The sequence below is a fragment of the Nelumbo nucifera genome, chromosome 3 (genome assembly GCF_055504915.1).
Source record: "Nelumbo nucifera cultivar China Antique chromosome 3, China Antique-T2T, whole genome shotgun sequence".
Classification (NCBI taxonomy): domain Eukaryota; kingdom Viridiplantae; phylum Streptophyta; class Magnoliopsida; order Proteales; family Nelumbonaceae; genus Nelumbo; species Nelumbo nucifera.
In genome coordinates this window covers 93,783,321-93,800,138 of record NC_142651.1, presented here as the reverse complement: position 1 = coordinate 93,800,138, position 16,818 = coordinate 93,783,321, and the positions used below count along the sequence as shown (strand labels likewise).

Below are 16,818 nucleotides of genomic sequence, written 5' to 3'. Positions count from 1 at the left end.
CAACAGTTTGAAATGGTGGTTGATATAAAGTATCTTTAGATAACAGTAATTGTTGTCCATCTTGAATAAGGTAACAAATTGCAGAGAAATTAAGTTAAATATCAAGGTACTCACAGGCTTTTAAGTTTGGTCCAGTTCCCAATGAAATTAGGCATTTTCCCAGATATACCATTTCCATCTATCCTACTGCATGTATGTAAGTAGTAATGGAATTTAGGAAAATATAATCTCAAAAGTAACAGCTGCCCAAATTGGTAATAACAACTTACAATTCTGTCAAGCTCCTTAGGTTTCCAAATGTTTCTGGTATTGGGCCCGTGAAATTGTTTGCTGAAACAACACTGGAGGAGTGAGAAAGCAATCTATGTTAGTTAGCAAGAGGGATAAAAAAAGAAGATAGTAATAGACTAATAGTATTAGAATTATTAATGGTTATGATGCACTAAATTGGAGTTTGAAGGATTCAATAAGACAACATAGTGAAAGGATCACAGCATTTAGCTTTTTTAATAGCTAAGGGGATTGTACCTTGATACTATTTATGCCTCCTCCAGCCCAAGGAGCTAATGAATTCAATTTGGAAGTTTCTTGTTTGGGAAGTCAAAGTCATTCAGGAGTTGATGGGTGTTCAGAAGTCATGATGACTAGATTCTTTAGGTCTACAGAGAGGCCATTTATGTCAGAAACTCTGATCATGCCAGGATACTGTCTTTTCTGAGAGATTCAAGACTATACCCTAAGTTACCAGGATAGTTTCAGATCATGGTGGGTTAGATGAGAGACAGAGGGAAGGGACACAGGCATTGCAGAAATCTTATTTGGGAGGATAGATCCTTGGCATCCAGAAGGGACACCTCATCCTGCTGGATCGAGGGATCTGCCAATAAGCTAGTTGATTCCTCAGCCAGGAGAGGAGTAGACAGAACTAAGATGTTTTGGGGCTTGACCCTCCTAGAGTAGTTTCTCTCAGGTGTATTGGAGGACTAAAGGAGTCAGTCTGAAGGACCTTCTTCTTCCACTCTTTGTTCCTGTCTCAATAGTAAAAGAAAAGAAAAGAGGGATAGACACACATGCTCGGAGCCTCGAAGATTCTAATTTACATTTGCAATATATTCCGTCCATGCATATTGGGAAGCTTATATTAAAAAATGAAATCAGAAGGATATGTAGATGAAGTCATAGGATCCCATTCTGTAACTTCAGCTGTGAAATGCTTTACATATTATTCCTAGTCTAACTAACGTCGATATGCAGCTGCATGTAACACCAAATCACCAATATAGAGGAAATATGGAAGGACCGCAAAGAATGCATTTGTTCCATGAAAAGACAAGATGGACTAGAGAGAAAGGAGATAGACAAGATGGAAATCCACTTTCTGTGAATTATCTTCATCCAAATTTAGGGTTACACACCGAACCAGCATTGTCAGACTCAGACTGGACCATACAGTTGGACTGTCTTAACTGGGAACCAGCAGCCAAAATGGTTTTTAGACTCCCTGGTTCTTATAATTGTTAACTCGGTCAAACAACTCAAACCTACCTCAAATAGGTGCATTGATACCTATTATGACCTATAGTATTTATTTTTTTAAACTTATTTTGACATGAAACAGCTTTAAAAGATAATCTGGAATTATTTGCCATTTTCTTTTTGAGTTTTTCTATTTGAGCAAGTCAAATTGTCAAACCAGACATTGGACCATTCAACCTGTGACCCAGTGAACAAAATGATTCTGTATCTGGTCCTAGTCTGACAACGTTGCACTAAACAGCTATCTCTAAATTATGGACCAACTTAAAAAGAACCAGTGAACTTTCTTTGAATAAGTCAATCTCTCCTTTACCCTATGATACCCAGATACCTATACAAGGGTGACATGTTTTAATTTATATTTTGCATCTGACCCCATGTTCAAATCTTGGCACAATGGTTGGGTTGCTCCATTGCGATCTGGGTGACCAGGTTTCAAATCTTGGAAACAGCCTCTCTGTATGTGCAGGGGTAAGGCTGCGTACATCTGTCCCTCCCCAGACCCTGCATTGGCAGGAGCCTTGTGCACTGGGCAGCTGGGCTGCCTTTTTTATCCAACACCATGTTCAGCTGTATCTTTGCCATATCTGGGTAGCATAGCCTTTCCCATAGGATAAAACAGATATACCGTAATAGTTCCTTAAACAGTTCATCATCATATGACAATAGGTTTCTAAAAGAGTTTGCTAGTTAGTGGTGCAAGGATGACTAATGTATACTTCGTTTGACCAACAAATCCCCAACCATTTGTGACCTATGCTGCATGCTTATTGCAGTTTGGGAGAGTAAATGTTTGCAATGGTGTGCTCCATTGTACGTACATAGGAGAGCATCTTAGTTGCAACTTATATCCATCAAATCAGTACAAGTAATTTGAGTTATTCCCAACTACCCTAACCCATATAGTCTAAATCAGCTTTCAGGGGACTTCCAAAAGAGGGAAAAAAAAGCTTTCAGGGTGTTAGGCTCCAGATCCTAAGACCAATATTTAAATCCATGTACCTGAAAATTTACAAAACAAAATCGCTGTACTAAAAAGAATATACAGCAGGAATTGCTTATAGATGGCATTCATGCTTTGCAAAGCAAAATGTTGTGTAATCAAGAAAGAAAAGACCCGTAAAATGAGCATGCCAAATATGAAGATGTAGCTGGAGGAGAAAATTTAGAAATGAGTTTATTTGAGGGAACTTTGGAATAACACCAATCAGCAAAAGATGAAAAAAGTACAAAGATGGACTGAATATGTAGAATAAAAACCAACAATGTCCCAGTTAGAAGAAGTGGTTTGGTTACATTGAATGATTTAGAAAGGCAAGGGGATGGCAGAACTTCATTTCAGGTCCTAACAGAAGATTTCTTAGCTAATTTCTTAATCGACCAAATAGCCCTAGAATGGAGAACAGGATTTATCCTTCCAATCAATCAAGTGATAAGGCTGCTACTGCTGCTGCTGCTGATATAACAACAGCAGAATTTCATCAGTATTAATATCAGAAATGGACAAATTGGTCCATACAAACTGAAAGTAAACTGTAAGGAAGACTATATGCAAATTGTTGGAAACCTGAAGTATAATATAATAAAAGAAAAACAAACTAAGAAACTAAGAAGGAAATAAGAACAGAAGCCTTACAATCTCCTCAACTGACTTAAATTACCAAGCTCTGAAGGAAGGGTTCCTCCAAGCTGATTATCTTCCAACACCCTGGAAGCCATATTCGTATCAGAAACATAGACAGATGCCGTTTGTTGACATAATCTACTGAGAATATTAGGTCATGACTTACAGCTCCTCCAGCGTTTTAATGCTACCAATTGCCGCTGGAATTGATCCACTAATGCGGTTTCCCAGAAGGGATCTGCCATGCATGATGGTTTCAGTCAAGTAATACTATCAAATAATTCCGACAGAGCTATAAAACTCGAAATGCAACAAAAGTAACTTACATGGTGATGAGAGGGCACCGAGCCCAACTCGCAGGAATGGACCCACTGACATAGTTTCGGCTAAAATCTCTGTTTTAGAAGAAAAAGAAGAAGAAGCCTTTAAGTGGTAGTTGGCAGAAAAATGGCGCCAAATCTTCTCAAACCCTTGATCATCAGATGTGGGGCATACATGCCATTTTCTGAACGCACAAGACTTACAAAATACAAACCTCGAAATCTAAGACAACCGTTTTGGAGAAAATGGCGCCAATCCTCTCAAGCCATTGATCATCAGATGTGGGACATATATAACAATTGCTGAATGCACAAGAGAAGACCCACAAAATACAAACCTCACTCAAACAGTCATTTGGGAAAAATAGCGCCACTCTTCTCAAGCCATTGATCACGAAAGGTGAGAGACATAAATACCATTTGCTGAATGCACAAGACAAGACTCGCAAAATACAAACCTTGAAATATACTGACAGTGTTTTGGAGCCCCACAATTTGGATGATCAAGCAGCATTCTGCGTAGCTTATTAAAAAAAAAAAAAAAAAAAAACAACATTCCGCGTACTCAAATGGAGAAATTTTCTGAAATGCCAAAATCACTTACATCTCTGTCAAATATGGAAGATCCCCAAATTCCTCAGGAAGAACTCCAGTCAGGTTCAGACCCTTCAGCTGACTACAATTCAGTAAAAGGAAAGTAAAATAGAGGAGGAAAAAAAAACAAAAATACAGATCATAGCAGGAGAATAATGTTTCCACTCTCCAGGCTGATAATGGTCATCGGGTCCCACTTCCAGCACAATCACTCTGGTTCTAGAGGGAGAAGGTAGTGAATGTACATACACATTTGTGATGTGGCAAACGGTGAAGCTGTTGAAAGAACAGTTGCAGATGACATTGCTGAGAATAGCAGGACCATTGGTCTTGTTGAAACCTCCACTACTGCAAGAAGTTGTGCTAATGTTCCAATATTTGTTATTTAATTTGGCTGATATTTGCTTAAGAGCCTTCACTGTCAAGAACGAACACCAGTAATCGTTAAAAATTTAGCATGCATTAAGTTTCCCACAGGCCACAGAGCACAAATTAATCAGATGCAATGATTGTTGATAACTTAATAATGACATTATGGATGAATGCAATTCCTTTTCATTTTTTTCCACTTTGGGCTTGGGCTAAGAATCTTGTAGACATATGATCAGATATGCATATATAATAGATTTATAGACCCTTTGAGCTTGGACTAAGAAACCCAACCGAATTGCCAAACACTCATTTTGTTTATTAATATTTCAAAAATTTTAAACCACTCTTACCAATTACCAAATTGTATAGGAAATTTTATCTTCTTCGTTGCGTTGGACAAAATAATAAGATCGTCCGTATTCTACTATTCTTGGTAATTTTCTTTGGAAGAAATGTATGTTTTCCATTATTCACTTCTCTTTCTAAAAGACATTAATGTTATTTCACATCGAGGAGGTAAAAAAAACATCTATTGGCGATGGTTACTTGAACTTAGACGAATTGGCAGTCATATTATGAACTGGCAATAAGGGATCACGGGAGTTGGCCCATGGTTATTTCCTTTCTGTTTTTTTTTTTTTTTTTTTTTGGTAAAACAAAAACAAATGCAATGTTTCAAAAAGCAAAAACATACACATCGACAAGCAACCTAAAGGTAACAGATGTTTTGAGCCAGTTGACCAACTATACACCATGACAAGGCAGAAGGTTAAATGATTAGCTGAACCCTATGGTTGTTTAACTATAAAGTGCATATGCATTCCTCGCAACCAAGCTCTCATTTCACATGGCCTGGGCCATTGGTTACATCTAAACAAGGGTCCCACACCTTTTATCAGCCTAAGAGGAAAATGGTTAGTCTCAATTGAAAATTTTAAGGAGTGTTTGGTACCGTTTTAGAATGCAAAATATAAGTAAATTTTGAAACACATCAAAATTTTGTAATCTATGGCATGCCACACCTTGGACACTCAATAAATAATGATGTAATATATTTTGACAAAAATCTTTATATATCGTTTCCTAATGCTTTAGAACACATCACAGGAATGTGTAGTGAATAGGGGTGGATACCATTTGAGTTTTTCACGAGTTTTTTTATCTTGGCTAATAAAAAGCTTGATTTGACTGAGCCTCAAACCAAGTTTAGGGATTGCAACAGATAGGATACCTGTGAAAATTCCTTTTCCCATTTGTGAATCCACCTAGGTACCTTTGATCTCAACCGGTTTAACTTTTCCTCTAATTTCTCAAAGGCAATCACAAATTTGTTAATCCCGTAAGGACTAGACCTGTTCACGGGCCAGTTGGTCGAGCTGGGCAAGGTTCGAGTTGGGCTTTGCCTCTTTATAAACAAAAAATTATTAGGCCCAAGCCCATCCCTGTATAAAGCTTGAAGCCCAGGCTTGAGCTCGAAGTCGAATTTTGGTAGGTATTTTATAATATATTAATTATATATTATATAATATTTTATACATTTAATATATGTAATACTTTTTTGCTACTAATTTTACTATTGTATAATATATATTATATATTACTAATGTATTATATCTCTATTATATATTTAATATTATTGAATCGGGCTTATTTAGGAAAGCCCGAGCACAACCCAAAAAATAGTTGGGCCCGATTTTTAGAGCCCAAGCCCAAGACTGCAGGCTTAAAATTTTGTCCAAGCCCGATTTAGGACAGTCCAAGCCAAGTTAGCCCGTCGGGCTACTTAGCCCATGAACAAGTCTAGTCAGGACCCATCTCACTCAATTATCATTTGACATATCCAATTATTGCTATCATTTTTCAAAATTGCTATTCAAATTTAGTTACCTTAATAATGCCCATTAAACTCACTATAATTGACTTTATTTAGCAGTCCATCCATTTAGTACTTTCAAATTTAAAAAATGATAGCAATAATAATATGTCAAATATTAATCAGGTGGGATAGGTCAAGACGGGTTTGGGAAATTGGGAGTAGACCTGTTCATGGGCCGGGCCGGGCTTTTATTCATCATTAATGGAAATACGCTAGGCCCGAGCCCGAGCCCGAAGCCCGACCTAATAAAAAAAATTACAACTTTCCCTATTCAAATTAGAATTAAAAATTCATATGGTTTTTTTTCCTATTTAAATAAACAATGGGCCTACAAGATGGTTTTCTTCCCTTTCTTTTACGTTTTAAAACACAGTTTTACATTCTTAAATCAAAAAATTTATTCAAATGGACATAATCACATAACCCTTTTTAAGTCTAATTTTAGGTCGGGCCGGGCCGGGCTATTTTGACAAAACCCAAGCCCGACTCGAATTTATTGCGAGCTGGGCTTTTTGGCCCGAGTTTAAGCCCGCGGGCCTATATACATGTTCAAGCCCGTTCGGGGGCCGAGCCGGCCCGTCGGGCCACCCAGCCCATGAACAGGTCTAATTGGGAGAAAAGGCAAATGGATTTGGGATCAAGGGTATTTAAATAGCTTTGAAAAATGGGAAGGGCAATTTTCACGGATACCCTACCTACTGCCATTATTATCCCTGGTCACTAGTATGTAATTTATTGCTTCTCTCCCCATCCCCGTCCCGCGAAAATCCCCATCCCCATCCCTGCTAACGGGGGCAAGGTTATACCCATCCCCATTCCCCATCATTTTTTATAATGTTAACCATTTTGTTTTTGTTTTTTATTTTATTTAAAAAAATAAAAATAAAATAATTAAAATTTACAATCCCATTAGAAAATATTCAAACATATTGAACCATATTTTTTAAAATATATTAATATATAGATGTATGTGTACATATATACATATATAACGTATGCATACATATACATATATATTAGTGGGGATCCCGCGGGGCGAGGAATGCTCTCTCTGTCCCCGTTAATAGGGATGAAAATTTCTCCATTCTCGTCCCCACTAGGGGATAATCATCTCCATCCCCACCCCATTCGTGGCGGATCCCCACGGGGATCAAGGAAATGGGGAAAATTGTCATCCCTACTTCCTTTAATAATAATAATAATAATAATAATTCATGCTACTTTAAAGTATGAATAGCATCAAGAATATTCTTAGATTTTTTAAGACAAAATTTACCCTTCATATTTACATTTATTGATAAAAAATAGGGCATTTAGGGTAATTTGTTATTGATATTAAATGAATTGAAAAGAGGTAATTTTAAGATATTCAATGCATTCAATTCTCTCTCATTAAATCCAACATTTAAGGTATTAACTTGCATTTACCTCCATTTAATCATATATTTAAGGCATTTTTGTTTCCTATCATCATTAAATTCTATTAATTAAATCCATATATAATAAACTAATAATTTCAATAACATAAAAACTTAAACTTTTAAAATCTACCTGGAAAAAATAGTGTTTTTCTCTAGGTGATGGTAAGAAATTAAACCATTTTAGGTCAAATGAGTCAATCCATGTTGTCACAATTAAATAATAAAATTCAATTAATAGATAAAATGCAAAAAATATTGAAATTTAAAAAATTGGAAACATTTTTAACATCATATATTCAACATATTAAACAATAATAGGTATAAAAGATAATAAATATTTTCATTAACGATGCAAGTGGAATATAAAATTTAAAACCAATTGAAAATAAAACTATATTTATATTCTCTCTAATTAAATCTCATATTTAAGGTGTATTCTCTCATTAAATCCTATATTTAATATATATTTTTATTATTATTAAATTATATTAATTAAATTTACAATATTAATTTTAATAATATAAAAATAAATATTTTGAAAAGTAATTTGAAAACAAAACCATTTTATTCCCTCCAAGTGGTGGGTAAGCAATTCAAGTATTCAACCATTTGGATCAAATGAGTTAATAAATAATGCCATTATTAAATAATAAAAAATAAAATATATAATACAAAAAAAGATTTGGGCATATCTCTAATATTGTATATTCATTATACTAAACAAAAATAAGTATAAAATGTAAGAAGTATTTTCATCAATGATGAAAATGGAATGCCAAATTTAAAATCAACCTAGAAATAAAATGATATCATAGCCAAATAATATATTTTTTTAAAAAATAGAAAATACAAAGAATCACTAAAATAAAAAAAATAAAGAAAACTTTGGGCACATATCTAATGTTATATATTTATAAAAAATAAAATATTGGGTACATCTGTAATATTATGCATTCATTATATTGAACAAAAATAAGTATTATACATAATAAATAATTTTGTCAATGATGGAGATGTAATACAAAATTTAATGTCAACCTAGAAATCAAACTATTTTTCTTTTTGGGTGGTGGGTTAGTGTTTTGGGTTAAATAGATTAATTGATGATATAATAGTTAAATAATAAATCTCTAAAAATAAAAAGTACAAGTAATCAAAAGAATATATAAAAATTATATATTAATTATGTCACACAAAAATCAAGTGTGATAGTAATTATTTATATAATATAGATGAAATATATAATTTAAAACTGATCAAAAAGCAAAACTATTTTATTACCTATATGGTGGGTCAATGGTCTAATTTTTCAAAGAAACTCATGATGCTATAATTGAATAATAAATATTAAAAAAAAGATAAAACACAAAAAATGAAAAAGTAAAGAATTTTGCCAAAAACATTTGGAAACATTTCTAATGTTGTATATTCATCATATTAAATAAAAAATATTTTTATTTATGCCAGAAATAGAATACAAAATTTAATAATAATAATAATAATAATAATTTAAAACTACATATAAATGAACACACTTAATTACTACTACTAATAATAATAAATAAATAAATAAAACAAAAACAGGAAAAGGAAGAACTCCATTCCCAGTGAAGGCGGATCCCAAATCCCCGACAAGCCTAGACCTTACCGGCAACTCGGCAAGTTAGTTTACCTTGGCATGTAGTTAATTAATTGATATGAATTTTCTTCTTTGCCCAAAAAAAAAAAAAATCAGTCGTCTTTACTCATGTGATAAGAGTCCCACTTCATGAAATAACGAAGAGGTCTTAATTAACTATTCCATTATATATTTTTTAAATATATATTGGCTTTTTATATGCTCGTGCAGTCTCTACTAACTTTATGCCCTCTCTACTAACTCAATAAAATAATATCAGTTGTTTCTATTCATGTGATAAGAGTTCTACATCATGAAATAACTAAAAGGTGCTAACTACTCCATTGTATATTTTTTAAAAAAATATATCTATTTTCTTTTTATGCATGAAAGAGTCCTCTCCTTTCTCTCTTTTCTACTTATTAGTGGAAACCTTGACCATATTGTCGTTCATTGCATTGGTTGTACTAAAAACACATCGGATTACAAAGCTCTTTGGGGTTTTCCGCACCATGGAAAAAAAAAAAGACAAACAAACAAACAAACAAAACATAAACATCAGAACAATATTATGTTGTTGGGAGTTCTTTGTTTTTTCCTTTTGTCTGAAATACACTGCTTAAAGCATACCTATAAAGTATAAAAGTTATAATGGAGAGAAATGAGCATTTACTGATAAACAAGCCTTTCACTGTCTATATGACTATCGATAGCTAGCATTAACGAGGAGCAATGAAACAAAATTTGCAAGCCTTTAGTTCTGATGTGGATTCTCCTGATCTGTTTTCTTGATCATGCCTTTACACTTTTCACCATTTCTCTGTTTCCCATTTTCTGCACTCAGACCCACAACCGATTTACCTTTTATTCCTCTCTCTCTCTCTCTTCACTAGTACTAAATCTTTTCTTTTTTTTTTCTTTCTCTTAAATCGGCAATAAGAAGAAGAAAAATAGCCTTTTCATTTATAGTCCCTCTCTGTTTCTCCGTTTTTGCTTTTCATTATTTTCATGGTTAGATGAGATGAGGTGGTTCCATGACCGTGCGTTCAGTGAGCTCAGGTTTGATCAGCTTCAGTCAGTGCAAAACTTGTTTGAACACTATTTTAGAACAGCCTTTACAGCCTTGCATTGAGAATATCTTCATACCTATGGGAAGATGCTCCCGATGCAAGGCCATCAAGGCTGTTCGAACAGGCCTTGCACCGACTGAAGCCGAGTTCCCTTCCTCTTACTTCAGTTTCCGGTGTCAATCTAGATAGCCTTTACTTATTAGGTAAAACCATGGATTTTATCCAGATGTATGGTGTATGGATACTTTTTACCCTATGTTTTTTTATTTTGTTTTAGATTTTTTTTTTCAAAATTTCATTATATATATAATTTTATATTATTTAATAAATAAAAGAAGTGATTTCTCAAAAACACCTTTAAACGGGTGTATGGAAAACCTCACGATACAATACGCTCGATGCAAGACATATGGTATTGATTGCTTCTAATTTCTAATTCATTCTTTATGGATTCTTATCACCTCAAAACTTGGAAGGCTACGATTCCATAATGGAAATTTGTCAGTGTTTTTTAATTGTTATTGACCTGGATGATCGGACCATTTGGCCCAAGAACTATCTAGGTAACCAATTTTGTTTTATTTCAAACTCGGTCTTTGGCAAAAAATCGTTGAATTGGTTAGTGATTTATTGACCTGGGCAATCAAACTGTTGATCCATTTGACCCATTCAACAGTTTTGACTATTTTTTATTTTAATTATTTTTTGATTTTTAGTTGGAATGAGTTGTCTGTTTGAATTGGACAGTCAAACCTGATGAGGGTGGATTTGGCCCTTCAATGACATTGTGACACCTGGCACCTCATGCCAACTAAGTGCAGCCTCTTGACAGATAAACAGCTCGAGCTCGCCACTAGGCAGTTCGCCACCATGCAGCACTTCACAGGCAGCTCGCCATCATGCAACACACAGGCAACTCACCACCATGCAGCACTTCACAGGTAGCTCACCACTAGACAACTCGCCATCATGCAACACACAGGCAGCTCGCCATCTTGTAGCCTGGCACCTCAGAACAACTAGGTGACACCCAAGACCACTTTGGAAACAACTTGCCTTTGCTAAGTTGATGGTGTCCCACTAGGCATAGCCTGGCACAGGCGCAAGCTGGCAGTCTGGCCTTGGCATGAGCTGGCAGCCTGGCCCTAGCGCGACCTGGCCCTAGCACGAGCTGGTAGCCTAGCCCTGGCACAACCTGGCCCTGGCACGGGCTGGCAACTTGGCCCTAGCGCGACCTGGCCCTGGCACGAGCTGGTAGCTTGGCCCTGGCGCGACTTGGCCCTAGCACGAGCTGGCGGCGTGGGCCAGGCACCGACCTAGCGGCCTAACACAGGCGCCAACCTGACAAGCTCGAGGAGCTCACCACCGTACCCTGCATTTTACGGGATTGTGACTTGTAATGGCTATATTAGCTTACCCACTCCCCGAGTCAGGCGGAAATGGGCAACCTTACTAGTTGGTGGCTTTTTCCCCACCTAACACGAAAGCAGGTCCCATCACAGCGGTAATCCAGGAACTGCTCCACCTAACCCACGAGGACTCCAGTATATAAAGACCTCACCCCCCAAAGGGGAAAGAGGAGGATGAAAGGATGTTCTCGCAGGTCCCTCAGCTCCCGCCGCTTACAAAGATGAGCAGATCATCGCCAGCAGGGAGTAGCCAGTTCAGTTCCCGTCGTTGTTGATAGCCAGAGATCACCTCCTACCGGTAGCAGTCGGGTTGCACTACACTAGGGAGCTTGACATCCAGGCAACTTATCAAGGTAGCTCACCACCAGGTAGCTCATCAATGTAACTCACCTCCAGGAAGCTCGCCACCAGGGAGCTCCACTTCAACCTCTGAGTCACCAATCACATGGGAGCAGACGAGATGACGAGATACTTAACCAAAAAATTGACACATCACGAAAAAATGATACATGACTGGAACCAGTTACATCAAAACCTTTGACCCGAAACCGGTGGCCAAAACGGTTTCGGTTCTGAATCGGTTTTTAAAACCTTGGAATTTGCATCTCTGTACTTGTTGACGAAATTAAAAAAAAAAAAAAAAAACGAGGCTGGGTTCTAACCTCCTGAGTAGCCATAACAAGTACAAAGAGTGCCACCTTTGCATAGCAATTCCAAATGGAGTCCAAAGAAATTCAAAAAACCTTATTTGTATTCCATCGTTTTGTTTTTGTTTTTGTACACTCCTTGTTCTAATAAATCAAGAAAAACCAAATGAAACAATAAATTTATATCTATCAAAAAGAAATATCTATCATTTTATTTGAATATTTAATCCAACCAAAAATCTGCAATGATGTATTGGAGCAACCAAGGGGACTTCAATATTACATTTTGAAAACTAAATGAATCATAAATCATAAATCTATTAGAGCAATCAAGGGCAATTTAGAGATTTAAAAAAAATTAAATAGTTAAATGAGAATCTTTTTCAAAGTTAACTAACAGAATTCAAAAACGAAGGGATATTTATTGTAAAGTGAAAATTCAAAGGGGTCTTTGTTATAAATAAAAATTCAGGAGATATTTGTCAATGAACCCATAAGGGTATTTATAATTTACCCCAAAAAAGAAAAGATCACTCAACAGTCAAAATGTTTAAAATTATTCATTGAAAAACTTATAAAACGAGTTGGACTACAGGAATAACAGGACTATGTGTAAATTAAACTAAAACCTGTTGTTTGGGAGGGCTTTCAATGTTGATTGACTTGCGTTTACTGATTTTTTCAGAAAAGCTATAAAAAACAATTATACCCAAAAGTGAATCTCTGGACTCGTAGAAACATATTTCTGAGCAGCAGATCCAGACTCGCTTCAAAGCAACCAAACCAGCTTAGTAGCTTAACTTAGCTGAATCTTCAGTTGAACCCTCCTAAACAAAACGAGATGAGATCTATTCCTATATGTGTTCGCAAATCCTGATCATAGGACTTACTGTATTGAGACATTGGAACATTATTGAAATAGGCTTTTGTAGGGAGCAGATCGGACTCCTCCCAAAAGGGCACTAAATATCAAAGGCGTTGATTGCCATCATCGCCATTGAAAGAGGAGAGAGAGAAAAAGAAATGATGCCACGTGAACTAAAAATGTTTCAGTTAACTGATCCAGACTAAATGTGCATGAAACGACAGGACGGTGGCGACCGTCTCTAGCCCTATCTGTGAACACTGTAAAAGTGTAAATTGTCGTTCTCTTTCTCTCTCTCCCTTCTTACACGTTTATCGCTATTTATCGATTGATTTCTTGGGCTAGTTTGGAAATGTATTTGTACTCTTTGCAATTTGTGCCTCAAAAAAAAAAAAAAAAAAAGGAAACAAGATCTCGATTCAAGCAAAAATTAATCTCTGACCAGAAAGTGAAAGAATTTTAATTTCTCTTATTTTGAGGAAACGTTACCCGTCGCTAACGGTAACGCTTCTTAATCTACAGAAACTAAAACTATAGAAGACGAGATTGACAATTTAACGAATCTGATACGGTCGGACAAAACGGAGAAATCATCAAAACAAATTGTTCAAAAAGAAAATACGGCAAGTTTTTCATTAGAGAGAGATGTACCTTCGACCTCCGGTAAGACTTGCGCTTGAGATCTGAACCCTCCGAAGCAATTCAGTAAAAGAAAGAAGAGAACAACAGCAGATAACAGCTTCTGATTCGAGTTCTTTAGAACAACTTCTGACACCATCTCTCCCTCTCTCTCTCTCTCTCTCTCTCTCTCTCTCTCTCTCTCTAATACTACTCGATCGGGATATTTTGCTTCAGACAAAAAAATAAAAATTAAGCTCCCTTGTGAGGTGAAATGAAACTAAACCAGACGGCGAAAATCGACAATGGCTTCAGAAACACAAAGCGACAAGATTTAAAGAAATAGCTAAGACGAAAGGAATCCGGAAATGGCTCACGCCTCACTGTAATGAAAATAATAAACAAAACAGAGGACAACAATGTATTGGAGAGTCAGTCACTCAGAGCCTTCGTTTCTGTCAGAAAAGGACAAATATTTTTGAATAAAATAAAAAGAGGGCTGAAAAGTCAGAAAGTATCAACTCCGGTCCAAGGTCCAAAAACCGGACCAAACAGGAAATAGGAAATTAATGACATCAACATCAAGAGTCCAATTGGGAGCCCGACGAGACGACTAGTTCATGCCAACATGTTCTCCTCTTGTTACTAACTTTACTATTATTTTGGGTATGGTTTTCAAAATCGGATCAGACGGTTGGATCAGAAAAATTAGAAACTGACCAGGTGTTTGGTTCCGTTTTTTCTTAAAATCGAATTTTTGTCAAAAAAAAAATATTGATTTGATCAATAAATCATTAACCCAGGTGATTGAACCATTTGAACGATTTTGACTATTTTTTAATTTTTTGTCAGAACGAACTAATTACTCAGTTCAAATGCTCGTATCATTCCGCCCGAGAACCAAACTCTTGACAGATTCATTGTCTGCGTCGATTTTAAAAACCTTGATTTTGGGCAAGTCTATAAGCTTATCCAGCATGTCTTTTTTGGTGAAGCCATTATTTTAAGGGCAATTTCTATATAACAGAAGAACTTTTATCCAATCAGAACCACCCCATGATGAATACCAGCTGATTGAGGTGGTTACCATTTTTTATGATGGATTAGTTATCAAATTTTAGGTATTCTTTTTCCCCTTCACTCATTGTCAGATATTTTAGTTATGGGTCCATTTGATAGGACTGAAGCTTTGATTGTTCTGCTTTAATTCGACTTCATAGGTTGTGGGTATGGAACAACTGAGCACCCTCAGATGGTTTGGCTAGTTGTAGTAAGAATCTTGTTAGATACGAGAGTTATCCCCAAAATAAAAAAAAAGGAAAAAAATCGGCATGCCTTTAAGGTTCTAATGTTATATATTCATCACTAGCAAGTTCACATCTGCCCCTAGAAGGGGGCGCCCTACAATGTCTCACAGCTACACATGTTCATGGGCCGGGCTCAGGCCGAGCTTTTAGTCTTCATTAACGGAAAAATGTTAAGCCTGAGCCCGAGCCCGACCTGACCAACGGGCTTAGAACTTGGGCCCGAGCCCGAAGCCCGACCTAATAAAAGAAATTAAAATTTTTCCCTACATTATGTATTTTAATTCCAATATTTTTCCCCTATTTAAATAAACACAATTTTACATTCTTAAATAAAAAAAATTATTCAAATGGACATCACATAGCCCATTTTAATTTCATTCTTTTTTTCTTACAATCAAGTAAATCAACAACCTTTTTTAAGGTTGTTTAATATATTCCCTGTTGTTTGGTTGTTTCTATACAACCAAGGCAAACCTGAAATAAAACACATAAGAGCAAATCATATAGGTTCATATTCCTACGAATAGCATCACACATTAAAACTAAATTCATATAACTTCAAGTTCTTGTTCCTCCAAAGTCATAAAAAAATAATCTGAATAAGACAAACAAAATCCATAAAACATGTTCTCCATCCATTCTTGAATTCACCAACAAGATGGAATATTCCAACTCTCAAGTTTCAAGCCATTCTAAAAAATAAAATAAAAGACTCCATTGCCCATATGACCATATCAAATAAAACGCGTTCTAGGCTTCTAGCCATCTCCATTCATTCTTGAATTCACTAACAAGATTGAATATTCCAACTTCCAAATTCCAAGCCACCCTACAAAAGAAAATAAGAGATAAATTCACTACCCATGTCATATGTAATTTGTTATCATGTCAAATGACAAATAAACAATGGAAATATATATTATTATAATACTTAAAACATATCATCAAGTTCAACATTTTCATCATCATCATCACTACTATTTGATTCTCCATCATCTTTTAACAACCTTGATCCTGAAGAAGCCCCTAACAAGCTTGATCCCCCTAGATACAATTGGAAAATCTATTAGAAAAAAATCAATGAATCATATATTTTAATAAACAATAAATAAAAAAATTACCTAATACAAGGCCTTGTGCATGAAGCCAATATTCAAGACAAACCAAAGCTTGAATTGTCTTGGACTTAAGTGAACTTCTCCAATGATTGATCACCTTCTTTCCAATGCTAAATGCAGATTCAGATGCAACTGTGGAAATAAGAATAGCCAAAATATCTCGAGCCATTGATGCCAATTCAGGATACCTAAGTGAACTCTTATTCCAATACTCCAAAACATCAGCATCTGCTTTGATATCAAGGTTTTGTTCCTCCAAGTAAAGGTCTAACTAAGTTTTTTCACTTTGAATCTTTCTTTTTGAATTCAAAAATTACTCATAATCCTCAAACCCATCACCATCATCATTTCTCTCACTCATGTCAAATTGACTAGAAGATCCAACAAAGGAGGTGGAGGAAAAATTTTCTTTGTATTCATTAA

The 16,818-nt window shown here is 35.7% G+C and overlaps 1 protein-coding gene across 2 annotated transcripts in view; it reads right to left on the bottom strand.

Moving 5' to 3' along the window:
- LOC104586588 (putative LRR receptor-like serine/threonine-protein kinase At1g53440) overlaps positions 1-14,348 on the bottom strand; it is a 44,024-nt gene extending 29,676 nt beyond the window's left edge. The window contains exons 1-8 of one of the 2 annotated variants that reach the window (XM_088900997.1): positions 14,004-14,348; positions 4,324-4,492; positions 4,085-4,156; positions 3,487-3,555; positions 3,327-3,398; positions 3,173-3,244; positions 270-341; positions 115-186 (exon numbers count right to left, since the gene is read on the bottom strand). In XM_088900997.1, coding sequence (XP_088757123.1) covers positions 115-186; positions 270-341; positions 3,173-3,244; positions 3,327-3,398; positions 3,487-3,555; positions 4,085-4,156; positions 4,324-4,492; positions 14,004-14,130 — 725 coding nt within the window. In that variant the 5' untranslated portion in view covers positions 14,131-14,348. The remainder of the gene's footprint in view (positions 1-114; positions 187-269; positions 342-3,172; positions 3,245-3,326; positions 3,399-3,486; positions 3,556-4,084; positions 4,157-4,323; positions 4,493-14,003) is intronic. The other variant, XM_010243875.3, reaches the window with a different exon arrangement.
- Positions 14,349-16,818: the final 2,470 nt, after the last annotated feature.